Source organism: Syngnathus leptorhynchus, chromosome 11, assembly GCF_054491065.1.
Source record: "Syngnathus leptorhynchus isolate UIUO chromosome 11, UIUO_Slep, whole genome shotgun sequence".
NCBI lineage: Eukaryota > Metazoa > Chordata > Actinopteri > Syngnathiformes > Syngnathidae > Syngnathus > Syngnathus leptorhynchus.
In genome coordinates, this window is record NC_141205.1 from 4,335,579 (window position 1) to 4,350,799 (window position 15,221).

At 43.8% G+C, this 15,221-nt stretch overlaps 2 protein-coding genes across 2 annotated transcripts in view; one reads left to right on the forward strand and one right to left on the reverse strand.

Annotated features, from left to right (window-relative positions):
* The window catches only part of LOC147048931 (calmodulin-binding transcription activator 1-like), a 49,249-nt gene extending 41,827 nt beyond the window's left edge, over positions 1-7,422 (reverse strand). The window contains exons 1-2 of the mRNA XM_085923503.1: positions 7,404-7,422; positions 3,241-3,336 (exon numbers count right to left, since the gene is read on the reverse strand). Coding sequence (XP_085779629.1) covers positions 3,241-3,307 — 67 coding nt within the window. The 5' untranslated portion in view covers positions 3,308-3,336; positions 7,404-7,422. The remainder of the gene's footprint in view (positions 1-3,240; positions 3,337-7,403) is intronic.
* On the forward strand, positions 7,257-13,762 carry LOC147048932 (dnaJ homolog subfamily C member 11-like). The gene is made up of 16 exons (XM_085923500.1): positions 7,257-7,376; positions 8,187-8,316; positions 8,422-8,495; positions 8,563-8,664; positions 8,764-8,892; positions 8,975-9,097; positions 9,749-9,822; positions 9,909-10,098; positions 10,460-10,545; positions 11,052-11,168; positions 11,244-11,399; positions 12,194-12,263; positions 12,349-12,406; positions 12,812-12,954; positions 13,019-13,148; positions 13,594-13,762. Exons 1-16 carry the CDS (start codon positions 7,302-7,304, stop codon positions 13,617-13,619), a joined length of 1,683 nt encoding a protein of 560 aa, XP_085779626.1. The 5' UTR covers positions 7,257-7,301; the 3' UTR covers positions 13,620-13,762.
* Positions 13,763-15,221: the final 1,459 nt, after the last annotated feature.

A 15,221-nucleotide genomic window follows, 5' to 3' on the forward strand; every position in this document is an offset into this window, starting at 1 on the left:
CACCTACAGCTTGAACAGCTCCATTGAAAAAAAGGCGGGATGAAAATAAATGAGCGAACACAACTTATCACCAAAAGAACATCCTAGCTACGTCGAAGCACAGCTTTTAGCTTTTAAGCTATTTCGCTTCTGTTGGCACTGGTGAACGGAATTATGAACAGTTCAAAATAGCAGTCGGTGTTAGCACAATGCATGAAAAGCCTACTAAAACAGTTGCATTTGAAATGGTAGCAGGCGTGTGCCGAGTCCCATTTCATTATTTTTTTTTTTTTAATGTGGCTGGTTAATTATGAGTTACAAGACAAAGAGCACAAATGTGCAACTCCATTATTGTCATTGTCTATTTTTACTTCCTCTTTCAAAAAGATAAACAGCAATTCATTTGGGTTGTAAAAGTTGACTGATGACTAATTGTGGAAAAGATTCTGAAATGAGTCATGTTGGTCCATTTTCTATTAGACTGGAGACAAAAAAGAAAACAAAAAAAAAACCATTTCAATCTTCACACAATTCTGTCTTTTATATCTGTCGGGTGTCTTCGAAAGGTAAGCAGTTTTAGTTCCTTTTAATTTCACTTGGCTGTGTTTACAGCGCTCGACATACTTGGATGACGCTTATGTTCAACTGTTAGTTAAAAATTGGCTGTAAAATCATAAATATGTCATCATAGTGACAGTTTGAGCCTCGAACAAATTAATTCGCTTTACATTATTTCCTATGGGAAATTAGTTTTGACAATCTGGAAGTCAACGAGCATCGCGGAACGCTTTGGCGTTGGACTTTACATGCAGTATAATATAAAGTACATTAATAATTTAATCGTGTTATTTTAGTCCAACACGCGAGTCAAAAAAAAAAAAAAGGATCACTCTAGGATGCTAAAAGAGGAGCTAATGGCGTATTAAGTCACATGCTTGCCAAAAAGTGTTGACCAAAGTGAAACATTGCTCCAGCAGCTGATCAAATGCTGTGATTTACACCAAAATCACACACAAGTCAGGCCTGCGACTAATGAATATTTTACCTCATAAAACTGCCATCGCCATATTTAACGCAGAAACAAGCCAATGCCCTTGTGAGAAGGCTGTCAGTTAATTATAAAACTCTCCTCAGTAAAGAGAGATGCTCCAAACGCAACTCTTAACGCTTCCCCCCTCTGATATTAGGATGCGTCAGGGGAAATTTTTATGCCCCACTCTCCCCCCCCCCCCCCCCTTCTGAACACACACACACGCGCGCACACTCTGTCTCTCTTTTCGGGATAAAATTAATGTGACATAGAGAAAGAAAGGCTCATTGCGCAGCAGCTAGAGGGATGGGAGGGAGGGCAGGAGGGCAGAGAGAGAAGAAAGGCGGGGGGGGGGGACGCTGCATGGGATGAGTTAGGGTGTAGGGGGAAGGATGGATGCAGGGAAGAGAGAAAGGGGAAGATGAGGGGAAGAGAGGGGGGGGAGCGGAGAGCTGGGCGTGCATGCTAATTTTATCATTCTGCTGATAAACTTTTCCTCCGGTAATCCTCCAACTGGGACTACGGAACAGATAGGAGACAGGGATAGCAAGCCTCGACTCCCGATGAAGAGCCAACCAGCCATCCGTTTGCTCAAGCGCTTATCCTCATTAGGGCTGCAGGTGAGCTGGAGCCTGAGAGCCGAGGTACGCCTCGGATCGGTCGCCGGACAATCGCAATGCGTAAGAGACAGACGACCACTCGCACTCACGTTGACAATTTAGAGCAGGGATGGGCAAATGGCGGCTCACGGGCTGCGAGTGGCCCACACGCAAAGAACAAAATGTTTTGTTTTGTTCGGGAAATTTAGACATATTTCCACTACAGTGGTCCCCGAATATTCGCATACGAGTAGATTCATCAGTTATTTGGTCAATATTCTCCAAATGGAATTTATTTTTGTGCGAATTCTTTTTTTGGGAGGGAGCGAACCTTCGTTTTTCATTGAAAAGAATGCATAATGGAGGTTTATCAGCATTTTCTGACACTTTGTGATTAAGTCCCGCCCCAAACACATCCACAAACAAACACATACAAGATGCATGGTCCTTTGTGCCCCCCAGTAGTACTGAAGAAAAGTGGTGCCTTCATTTAAGATGCCCATCCCTGATTTAGACTCTTTGGTTCATCTAACATGCATGTTGTTGAAATGTGGGAAGAAACTGGAGTACATGCAAATTTCACACGGAAGAATTGGAGCCCAGATTCAAACTGTCAACCTCAGAGCTGTGGGGCATGCTGCTTTCATATTAAATAGCTAACTCTTATTCCGTTTCAGCGGTAGAAAAACTATGGGCAGTGAGCAAAAAACAAACAAAACAAAAAAAAACTCAGAGGAACTGGAACCCATAACATGCACCAATAAATTTTTGTTTGATTTTTTTTTCTTTCTTCCAAACAATGAATATCAAATGACCCCTGGTAGAAGAATTGTTCCCCACCCGTTCTATCCTATTCTTATTCGTGCCTCAGCAGCATGCGTAAGTGTGTGCCTTTGTGTGTGTGTGTGTGTGTGTGTGTGTGTGTGTGTGTGTGTGTTTGATAGCCATCAATAACCCAGCCATGTCTGACTGCTTGTCCTTACATCTGTTCAGCTTCCTCACGTCTGCCCACCACTGATAATGCGCATGTGCCCAAATGTCCAATGTCACCTTTTATCAATAACTAATCAAAATGATCACTGCGCATGTAGCCCCGGCTGTCACACACATTCTCAAGCATGCAGCGACCCGAGACTACTCAGCATGCCTCAGTGCTGACTTGAAGCAGGGCTGTTGAGGATTACAGATACATAATGCCATGTGTACAGATTAGGTTTGACAATAAACTACTAATAGCTGAAATGAGCCTTGCCTTTACAGTGACTTTCTATGGGAGTGTGTGTGTGTGTGTGTGTGTGTGTGTGTGTGTGTGTGTGTGTGTGTGTGTGTGTGTGAGCGCTAATACGGTACTGGCATGCATGAATAAACATGATGTGTTACAGTGCTGAATTATCATGATGTCTCAGCAGTGAAACATGGAGACAGAGTGTATGTTTGGTGTGTGTGTGTGTGTGTGTGTGTTTGTGAGAGATGTGTTACAGAGCAAGACCTCAGTTCCTGCATCACATCATTCTGCCAGAAAGCTTTTATACTTGCGCCCAGAGTTAGCCTGCCTGCGCTATACACAAACGTAAGCACGGCACTTAAATGAACACACACACACACACACACGTTTGTTTGTGTGTCTCTTACTGTTGGCGTCGGTGTCATCACTCTTGGGAGGGGTGTGTCCCGTGTAACCAACTGCAATCCTGACCATTCGCTCTGGATTTCTAATCTTCTTCAGTCCTGCAAAAAAGAGAAAAAAAGACAAAGACATATTTAGAAGAAGCTCTTGGCATTTGTTCCTCCTCTATCCATTCTTCCTCCTCTTAAGCCTACAAATCCAACTCCAACTGATATGAATGTGGGCGGATCCATTTTCTGAGCATCAATTGTACCCTCTGATCGATTAGCCACAGTCGAAACGCTATTTGTGTGTGTGTGTGTGTGTGTGTGTGTGTGTGTGTGTGTACGCGCGCGTGCCCGTGTGACTAACTTGTACCCTGCTTTAGTTTCTCCTCACCCTCATCATTTCTGTTTCCCTGACCACTGTTGCTATGATACAAACTAGTCCGACGGGGAGAGGGTCTTCCTTTTCGAGCTATATGGTGGATGGCGTTCGCGTGCCCACGAGTGAGCTCTGCGGATCGGCGCCGCACACATCTGCCACGGGATGGGCAGAGTGGACGGCTGTCTCCTGCCCTCGCTGCCGTTGATTCATTTGGCTTTCATTCAGCTTGGCTGGGGCTCGTAAATTCTAACATCCTCCCTGTACGTAACACTGAGGGGCAGTGGACAAAAGGCTTCCTCGTGCGGTGTGTGTGTGTGTGTGTGTGTGTGTGTGTGTGTGTGTGTGTGTGTGTGTGTGTGTGTGTGTGTGCGTGCGGTGTGTGTGTGTGTGTGTGTGTGTGTGTGTGTGTGTGTGTGTGTGTGTGTGTGTGTGTGTGTGTGTGTGTGTGTGTGTGTGTGTGTGTGTGTGTGTGTGTGTGTGAAGCTACAATAAGAACAGGGGGATGGTTTCATATTTATGTGGTACACTGCTTACTGAACTGCCCATGGGCCTTCTGCCTCATCTTTCAGTTGAAGTATTTTCCCGCAATGGGACTCTCAACCCGCGACCTTCCTCCTGCCTTTGGCTACTCGCTGCACGCTCGCTTGCACGTGTGCATTTAAGGATGGGGGAAAAAAAAAAAGGTTTTAAGTGCTCCGTGGCACAAAAAGGGGGCCTTTACAAATATATGACACTGCATGTATGTTGCTAAAAATTCTTCCCCTCACTTGGAGACATACCTGCCAGTATCGCTCCCTAGTGGAGAGACTCTGTCACTTATCAACCCTGTCCAATTAATAGTTGAATAATAATAATCCAGTCAACACTTTTGGTATGAATATCATTTTGCTCTGTAATCCGAGGTGTGTTTCTCATGCGTGGCATGTTTGTTGGCTTTGAACGAAAGCAATCATTGAACACATTGACATGGGTGGTGGCGAGAGGGGGTGGAAGAGGAGGAGGGGGGGGGGGTGTACATAAACAAATCAAACGAAACACACTGAATAAAACATAAATTAATGAATCCACGAGACCAGATAGCGATATCGTTGCTGCCTTTTAAATAATGCATGAGTGAATGCATACCAGCCTGGATTAAATGGTGGCTGTGAGTGATAATGACCTCAAGAGTTCAATAGGGGGAGTAAAATTTGAAACAAATAGTACTGCTTGAAACTGGCACAAATACTTTACTACGCATAACCCCCCCCCCCCCCCCTCTCTCTCTCTCTCTCTCTCGCCTCCACCTAAATGCAACCAAATAATCATGTGAACCTACCCAGAACCACACATGGCTATAAACATAAACACGCACAAACACACGCGCACACACAAGCGCGCGCACGCATGCACGCACGCACGCACGCACGCACGCACACAAACACGACACGGAACACTGAGAGCTCTTGAGTGTTGTATGTGTCAGGAATTCGAAATGCAGCGGTCTATTATACTTTAAGCAGAGACACATAAACACACGCACGCGCACGCGCGCGCGCAGCATCTGAATTCCTTCAGCGTGAACCACTCTCATCCTCTCCTCATCCTTTTTCCGCGTTAAATCGTTTCGAAAGCACTCGGCTCGACTGCATCCTAGCACCATGGACAGCACACAGTAACTCCTGTCTCGGTTATTTATGCTGTCGCTGCTTCAGCACCAAGCCAGCCTGCCTGCCTCCGTGTTTTTGGGACGGACAGCAAGAAAGGGGAAAGCCCGGCTCTTATCTCTTCTCTCGTCGGTCCCCCTGCGTCCCGTCATCGCCTCGTCTGAAGGCTTAATATAGCGACACGGTGCCACCTCAAATTAAAACCGATATTTCTGTCTTACCTTCCGGCTTGTTTTCGGCAGCCATTTCCCCTCCGCCGCGCGCCTCATCCCTCCTCCTCCTCCTCCTCTTCCTCCTCCTCCTCTTCGACTCGACCTAGTGGTGGTGGTAGGAGCGGGATGGGGAGAGGCGAGGGGATGGGGGGGGCGCACGCGCGTGCACACTCGGAGAGGACAGCTCAAGGAGGGGGCGGGACCGAGAAGTTTACTCGGCGGCGGTGGGCGGGCCAATTTGCCCTGTTCGGTCGTATGATTGGGTCGAGTAGCGGTGATTGACAGCGGGGATCCGCGATGGTAGGGCTTCCCGCAGGCCCCGCCCACTGACGTTCACGCGCTCGCCCCTCGCTTCCCCTGCCACCCCTATAACGTCACTTCACCACGTCTGTATTCTAGGACAACCTTGACAGCCTCCTCATCCTCCTCGAGCGCTGCTTCATCGTTTTGTCTCGCGCACACAAGCTGCAGTCGCTTTCTCGCCGTTTCAAAGAACAGTGAATAAAACGGGATTGAAAGCCACGAGAGAGGAAAGAGTTTGCAGATGCGCGTGGGCAGGCGGTCGCTGTCATTGGGTGCTGAAAGGACAGCTCCACACGCGCCTGCACAGGCCGCGCGCATGCTCATTGGAAGAGCATCCGCCAGCTGGAAACGTGATAAAAAGCAGCAGGAGATTGATCGGTACAAAGTTTCGAAAGACCACACGACTTTCATTGGCTTCTTTCAAAATAGTCTAAAAAAAACAAAACTCAAATCCTTGTCTTATAAAACAGAATTAACCCGTGTACATAAATAAAAGCAAAAAATGGACAGCCCCGCCACTTGAGTTTGGCATCGACAATATCACTCCAGATCATAGTCTGAAGTTTCCATTCACCTTCACCTTGAGAAACAGAGAGCCGCGTGGATCTATGATTATACAGTGCATAATTCAAGCAGAAATATGACACTGACATTACCACTACTATTACGTGTTAACGCACAGAAACTAATTAGTGCTGGTGACACATTCATGAATTGCTAAATGACACCTCATATTACATTTCTTTTGTCTTTATGAAAGTATAATAATTGTGTCACACACAATCAGTTAGTCATGGCGGAGATTCAAAAGGATTCCAATGAAATTACTTTCTCTTTAATCTTGTAGAACTGAATCGGTGCAGTTTTAAAGGATTCAGTGCGCTAATAAAAACAGCGAAGACCCTAGAGCATTACATGAATAAATACATCCCATCAATGGCTTACGCGATATGACACTGACAAGTTGAGCAAGGACCTTCTTAAAAATTGACAAGCCAAAGACATGATGCAGCCGCATTAATATATTGCTTATATATGGTAATTGGATTATAATAACGATTATGTACTCAGAAAATCACTCATAATAATCATTTATTTTTTTAGTGGGCCAATTTGCATCTATTTGATTTTGATTAAATCATTACATTTTGAATTACGCCTTTCGCCCAGAGTCAACTGGAGTAGGCTCCAGCTCCCTGCGACCCTGAAGAGGAAAAACACTACACTGTAAAAAAAAAATGGATGGATGCATGGATGGAGGGACAGATGGAAGGATTCCATTGTACCACTTCTTTAGTACGGTGAGTATGCCTACAATTGTTATCTCTGCCATATAATTTTCACGCTTTATTTGTTCTTCAACTTTGAAATGTGAAGTAAAGTCGTTAAAAGTAATGAGGTAGTAATGAGATTGACGACGGTAGTGTTTCCTCACATTGCCTGCAGAGGACGCCAAACACAGTTTCCTCTCCAGATTTTCTCGGCCAATGAGCTTTCGTTTCACTCGAGGTGTGGGCGGAACTTACAGTGAGCTTGAACATGGCTGCGTCCTTAGACGATGATGTCGAGTTCAATAACCAGGATTACTACTCGCTACTCAACGTGAGGAAAGAGGTATGCATCTTGATGTCTTACACCGACCTTGAGTTTTTTTAGGGTCCGTCACTGTGATCGTTGTGCTTAGGTCGCTTGACGAGGAAGCGCTTTGTGCGTCGTCCAGCTAGCGAGGATGCAAGAGGTTAAGACCGGGGTGATGCTGCAGAGACATCAATAAACCTTATTTTTTTTTAGCATTTATTCGATTATCTTGATGTCAATCTGAAGCCTTATGCATTCGTAGTAAGACAATTAAACGCACTTACTAGTAAGTAGGATGTCACGAGTGGGGCACACGTTGACAGCTGCATGCTACTAGTTGGTGCACAAATGTCATTTATATTTTTGGAACGAAGATGGAGTATCTCGAGAGAAGCAAGGCTGGAGTGAACATCCAAACTTCACACAGCGATGTTGCAGCTGATATTCGAGCACTGAGCTACTGGTCAATAGTAAAAGCCTTAAATCCGACTAAATTGTTCAAATATTGTGCATGTACCAAATAAAGCGTGCAATACCTGGTGACCCAGTTAATTTGCGATTCTTGCAGTTGCACCTGCAACCTCGTTTTATAGAAAGAAAGTAGTACACTAACGAGTCAAAGTGGGCTACAGCGCCCCCTATAGTAGCAGTACCAAGCCAGTATTGTAGTATTCCCCGTTTTGCAATATTTTGTATGTTCAGTCTCTCAGTTTTATTGCCCTGGATTCCTAAATCCCCAAAGTTAAAACGATGGTCGCTTTTGTGTTTGTTTGTATCCGAGAATGTTTCTATTTTTTTATTTAATGTACTTTGAGTTTGGTCTTGTTTGTTTCCTTGTGATCACAGGCGACTCTGGAGGAGTTGAAAGCATCTTATCGGAGGTTATGCATGCTCTACCATCCTGACAAACATCGTGACCCTGAGCTGAAAATACAGGCTGAGCAGCTTTTCAACCAGGTACACCAAGCCTTTGAAGGTAAGCACATGTAATGAAATATGATTTGATTTGCCGTCTCTCCATCTGCCTTTTAAAAATGTTTTTCTGCACGTCACATCAAGTTGCTTCCCTCTGTTCCCTAAGTGCTGAGTGATCCTCACGCTCGATCGATTTATGACCTCTTTGGGAAGAAAGGTTTGGAAGTAGAAGGTTGGGAGGTAAGTTTTGTATTCCCGCCATTTTTTTTATGTCTTTATTCTCAATACTGACGATACGCTTATCCAGGTGGTGGAACGGAAACGAACACCGGCAGAAATTCGTGAGGAGTATGAACGTCTACAACGAGAAAGAGAAGAGAGGAAGCTGCAGCAAAGAACAAACCCCAAGGTCGTGTTTGTCATATGGCTTTCAAACACAAATCCGAAACGAAGATAATGATGTTCCTTTTGGACATTTTTTTTTTTTTGTACCTCCATTCATCAATAGGGCACCATCAGCGTGGGTGTGGATGCGACCGACCTCTTTGACCGTTACGATGAAGACTTTGAGGAGACGCCAGGGGGAGGTTTTCCTCACCTTGAGATCAACAAGATGCACATTTCACAGTCCATTGAAGTAAAAAAAAAAAGAAATAAATAGGATGCAAAAAATCACACGACACAATTTAGACACTTGGGTTTTATCGTTTTTTCTTTAGGCCCCTTTGACGAACTCTGACACAGCGGTGCTCTCTGGCTCACTCTCGACACACAACGGCAACGGAGGCGGCAATATCAACATGACTGTTCGAAGGGTTACGTCTTCTAAAGGCTGGGGAGAGGTGAGCCATCTTTATTTTGGTCTTCATACTTTTTGGGATATTTTTGTTTGAGATTTCACTCGTAAAATACGAGCTTTGGATCAATAAACGGTGAGGAACACTGCAATCGTGCAGCCGTAATGGATAAATGAATCTTAATTAAGTGTGCACAATTGTTCTGGTTGAGCATCAGGTGTGCAAAAGCCCTCTTTGGAATCAGCGTTATTATTCTTGCAACAAATGAATTGTCATTTTGGCCAATTCATCTTGCCTGACGTTTTATTTTTTTGCAAGCGAGTCTATCGTTAAGAGTCCTCAAAACACCCATTCCAAAATTCCGCTAACATTATTTGTTCTTCTGTTGTTTTTTCGTTCCATGATGTGATGAATTGCTGAAATAGCTAGATTGGAAAACAATCGAACCGTTTTTATTGTGAAAGATTCTTTGAAAATGAAATGGCAACAAAATTGAAATTGCCTAATTTGCCTCATCTCCGTTGATGGTTGGGAATCACTATCCCCGACAGATGGACTCTTAATTACATCGCTCTTTTCCCGACGCCATTTTATGTGGGCGGAGCATGGCGTCAAATTTTGATGATCGTTTTGAGGCTTCAACATGCGATCCTAATTATTTTTGTCTCCCTTTTTTGTAATCCCATATCCATGCAGGTGGAATTTGGGGCAGGAGACATATTGGGACCTCTCATCGGACTGAAGGTGTTTCGTAATGTCACACAGCGATGGTATAACCCGAGCGTTTAACCTCCTGTTATTCTTTATGATCTATTTCTTCCTCTGATCTATTTATTTTCCCGATATATCTGCACAGTTTCTTGACAGCGCAGTGCGGCTTGCAGTTTTCCCCCCGTGGCTTACGCCCCAGCTGTTCTTTGATGACAGCACGCCACCTGGATCAAAACACGATGGGTTATCTGCAGTGGCGCTGGGGGCCCACCAGTGCCATGACCACCAGCGTGGTGCGCGACACCAAGAGCAGTCACTTCACTCTGGCTGTACAGGTGATCCCAACATTTGGCTGTCCTTGTAACGTTCAGGAAATAAACGACGAACTAAATTACGACAAAAAAAAAAAAAGAATAATTGACTTTGTGAATTGAATTACTGTAATTAATTAAGGTTCCCCAGAATATTCCAATTTATTGAGATGCACTTGTTTATTTAATAGCTTCATTCATCATTACGGAGACGGAGAGGAATTGCACTGGAAAGGTGTTCATGTTATTACATCATAAAATTAGAAGGAGCTTTAAAACGTGAATCCAGACTGAGGATTATTATCCCTCCCTTTTCTATTTTTTTTTTTTTTGAGCAGTTTGTTTGTGCTCTCATTAAGATGTAATATTGAAATGGTCTTCTTAGCTTGGTGTTCTGCACTCCTACCTCATGATGAGCTACCAGTACAAGTTCCAAGATGAGGACCAGACCAAAGTCAAAGGTTCGGTCAAGTAAGTGGTAGTTGAGTTGAAAAAAATGTATTGATTATGTGGAATTGATTGCTGATGACATGAATTAAGAAGCACATTATGCATGCTGGCCTTTGCTATGGCAAAAAAGCCCTCCAGGCAATCAATTACACCGAATTACTTTCACAATGTCATTTCAAGTCTTGATCGTGACTGTCCAACTATTTAATTTAACAGCTGGACTGATCAGAAATCAAGATTCTTGAATATTTTAACAATCTAACACTCTGCGTCAGTATCAAAGGCAGATTAAATAATTGCACGTATTTCGTGATCAAACATCTTTCTATTCAAAGAAAGACTCGGACATTTCACCGCCCCCGACCGTTTGCTCGAATGATTGATGATCAAATATTAGCTCTCCTGCAAATGTTAATTTTGCGTAATGTTTGATCATATATGATTAGGGCCGGGAATAGTTCAGCCTCCGCCCATGTTGCTATCGTCAGTAGCGCTCGCAATGACGTCCGCGTCTTTCCTTTTTCCAGGACAGGCTGGTTCGGAACGGTGCTGGAATACGGAGCAGAGAGAAAGATCAGTCGCCACAGTGTTCTGTCAGCAACCGTCAGTGTCGGCGTCCCTCAGGGAGTCACGCTGAAGATCAAGTAGTGACCAGGCCCAGCGTTTTGACGGATCCTTCTTGTATAATGCGGGATGATGTCATGGGTGCTTTCTTGCAGGTTGGCGCGTGCCAGTCAGACGTATCTGTTTCCAGTCCATTTGACGGACCAGCTTCTGCCCAGTGCTGTTTTCTACGCTACGGTGGGGCCGCTGCTGCTTTTCATGGCCGTCCACAAATTGGTCATCATCCCCTACACGCGAGCGCAGAAGGAAGAGTCAGTACATGTTTTATTCAGTTTGCCCGAGTGTTCACTTATTTTGCTTGAGATGTTGTCTTTCAAATTCATACCTACTGTAACGGATTACAAGGAAATCCTAGAAATCTAAATAATAATCATTTAAAAAAAAAAAAATCATCTCGGCATGACCTTGCAAGAATCATATCTTTACATCTGCTCATTGTATTCCACAATTGGACACAAGAAAGAAAAATACAAAAACAGCCACAAGTAGCTCACAGAAATATCGTAACCAGCTCCTCGACATTCCCCGCCTGCAAATTAGAATTTGCCACTGCGAGCCGAACCTCCGCCGTTACTGAAGTTTTTTTTTTTGCATCAGAGCTTCAAGATAGTGGATGAACACATTTTATTGCCAATTCGCCTTCAAATATATTAAAAATGAAATCCAAATAATGACGCAAAATCTCCAGTCCAATACTTCTTACGAGACGGACAGCATTACACCGAGATTGCGCATCATTGCAGGAGAGCCACTCCACCGTCACGCCAATTTACTTGTTTACTCGACTTGCTAACTGCGATGTGATGGCACCCCGAATTTGGGATTCAGTTCGTTTTTCACTTTTCCTTGACGGAGCCGTGACAGCAGCGTCTGCATTTTAAATCGGCTGCCTTACCACTTAAATTGCTCCATTTTTCTCAATCTCGATTTGGCATTGTTATTGCCTCATTTGCTGACAATATTGTGACAGGGTTGAGGTGTGGGGGGGGCGCTATCGAGCCTCCACGGTCAGTCCTACTTAGTATTATGTTCCTGTGCTTCTCAGAGAGTTGGAGCTGCAGAGGAAGAGCTCAGCCACAGATATTGCCAAGAAGAAGCAAGAGGCTGAGTCCGCTGTGAGTCTTGTTCCACTTTTCCACATGGAATCATTGATCACCGGCTGCTGGGGACTAAACTTCTGCACCTTCTCCTTTTTTTCAGGTTCTGCTGATGCAGGAGTCTGTGAGGAGGATTATAGAGGCAGAAGAATCCAAGATGGGTAAAACGCAGCGTGTGAAAATGACCACTTTGAGTTTGGAGACAGGTTCCAAACTTAATAAGACTCCCAAGGTGTAAATCAGACGCATTTGACACGGCAGGCTGTCAGCCGCCGTGATGTACACTGTAGCTCCAGGACTCAAAACTTCCATCAACCCGTGCTGTGAAGCCAATCTGCATGCCGCAGCGTCTACAGAGGTTAAATGTGTAAATCTGCGTCGGAACACTTTGCCATAAATCACAAGGCCGACCTCAGTGTGCTAATTATTTGCTGTCACGTTTATGTAGAGGTTGCACATGGTTATTTGAGGAGACACTCGTTCAATGGCTTTGTCCTTCAGATGCTCTTCAAGACCAATACATCTGGAAACACCAAAAAGCAAATGACACTTTGAATTGTTTGTAGGTCTGATCATCCTGAATGCCTGGTATGGAAAGTTTGTGTCCGACACCAGCCAGAAGCAGGAGAAAGCCAGAGTCATTGACGTGACTGTTCCGCTGCAATGCCTGGTCAAGGATTCCAAACTGATCCTCACGGAGACTTCCAAGGTTCGTTCGTTTGGATTTTCTGCCTTTTCGATGCAATATAAATGAAGCGCTTCCCTCGGCGCAGGCGGGCTTGCCGGGCTTCTACGATCCCTGCGTGGGAGAGGAGAAGGGCCTGAAATTGCTCTACCAGTTCCGAGGAGTCATGCACCAGGTCATCGTCGCAGACAACGAGCCGTTGCGGATACCCAAGCAATGTGAGTTTGTTTCATCTAGGCAGAACAATTAGATGCTCCTCCACTAGGGGGCAGAAGAAACAATTAAATCTATGCATCCACCTGTTGCCATTCATCAAACAGAATAATAACAATAACAGTGTTCATCTTAACATGTCTGTCATAGGGAAAAAAAATGCAAGTAGAGATGACATCACCCTTATTTCAGCGGATATAATATTTTATGCGCTGTTTTTGTTTGGTGGCACTGTGGGATTTTTTTCAAATGTCAAATATGTGCCTTGGCTCAATAAAGGTTGCGAAAGGCCGGCTTAGTGAATCGACGTGATAAGAACACTTTTGTGTCACACTGCTCTGACGTTTTATCAGACTTTAGCAATCCAAGTCATATCACAGTAAGAGAATATGCCACTTGGTGCTTTTGCTCTCAGACTTAAACAATTCTTTTTTCTTTTTTTTTCTCCAGCTCACAGGATTGAAAGTGAATCCTAGGAGGCACAAAGCACCACAGGGCAATGAAGGAACAAATGCACTTTTTGGACTTTTTTTTTTTTTTTTGTCCGGCCTTTGGTCCCTTCTCTGTGGTGGTAATAGTGAATCTTTTATCAAGTCCATCTTCTCATTTTTTTTTTTTTCCCGACAAAGCGACTCCCAGCTGTGGGGGCTAAAGCATCCGCAGGGAATTTGCAGCGCACGTCTGCTTGACACTTGACAGAGCTGCACAAATATCATCTGTCCACCGAAGAAGGACCGAGTAGCACTCAACAGAAGGGCCCATCATTATAGTGCCATCGGTGATAGGTCAAAGTTTCATCACCGTGTCAAGTACGCAGCCACGCAAGGAGAAGTTTGCTTTTACCTCCATTGTGGACTTTTATTCATCACCCGGAACATTTATGATGTATTACAGCGTCTAATATACTCACCATGCAAACTGGATGAAGTCATAGGATGACTGGGACTGAAGGTTACTTTTTAAGGTCACGTCAACATGTTTTACTTCATGTCTGCTCCGCACTTTGGTGTCACTGTGTGAAAAATAGGGTATTAGAGAAAAACGGAAGTGACAGCGTGCTTACTTACCATGGTGCTGATCTGGGCCCTTGTGGGAAATGGTCATCTGCTGTCATTCAAATTCTGTGTTCTACGTTATTAGTTGTGTTAGTAGCAATAGTTTTTTTTATCTATTTTGGCTGCTACTAACACGTAAACTCTGATGCAAATGTCTGATGTTTACTTTTATTGAACATTTGCATCATGACTATTGGACAGAAGGATCCAGCTCCTCTGGAATGGATTTTACTGAATGGTTTTAAGATGACAATTTGGCTGAATCAGCAGAGAGCATATGAGTCATATCGTAATAATTTTCTTTTTTTTTTGCACTTTCTCCACATAATGTGCCCCCTTGAGTTTGGAGCTGTTCTCTCAAATGGTTATTTGTGATTATAGGCATTATAATAGCAATTCTAATCAAGACTGTAATCGAAGAAAATACTAAATATTTTTGCACTGAAATGATTGAATGCTGCAAATAATTCTGGTTATAAGTGGGAAGTACTTTAGTGCTAACATTTTCAGACAGTTGTAGAATTACAATCAAGTACAGATGCTGTTTCTTATATTTCGGAGACCATATTCAACCAAGGGAAGAAAAAAAAAACCCTCATATTATTTCCATATTAAATTCCAGACATTATTTTTGTTTTGGAATTGCGCGTGTACCCAATGTTGTGACCGAGTGAGTTCTTTTTGGCAGGTGTTGTGCTCATGTCTGCTGCAGCGTCACTTTCAGGCCAGCATAAGAAAAGCACCCCAACTGTTACATTCCAAGCCATTTGTAAAATATTCCTATGTAGTATAAAATTCATTGTAGTGTTTGCTCTCATCTGTAACTACTACAATAAATTCAATTCAGGAATAAAGAGTTTTAATTATTGGGGAGCAAGTATCATAAAAACTCCCAAGATTACATTTGCTTTTGAATTAAAAAAAAAAAAAAATCATCCTAAAATGTCAAACAGCAACATTCAAGGTTGGCAACTCGATAAATGTGTCAACTCACATTTCCTCCATCTCGATATGTTATTATCA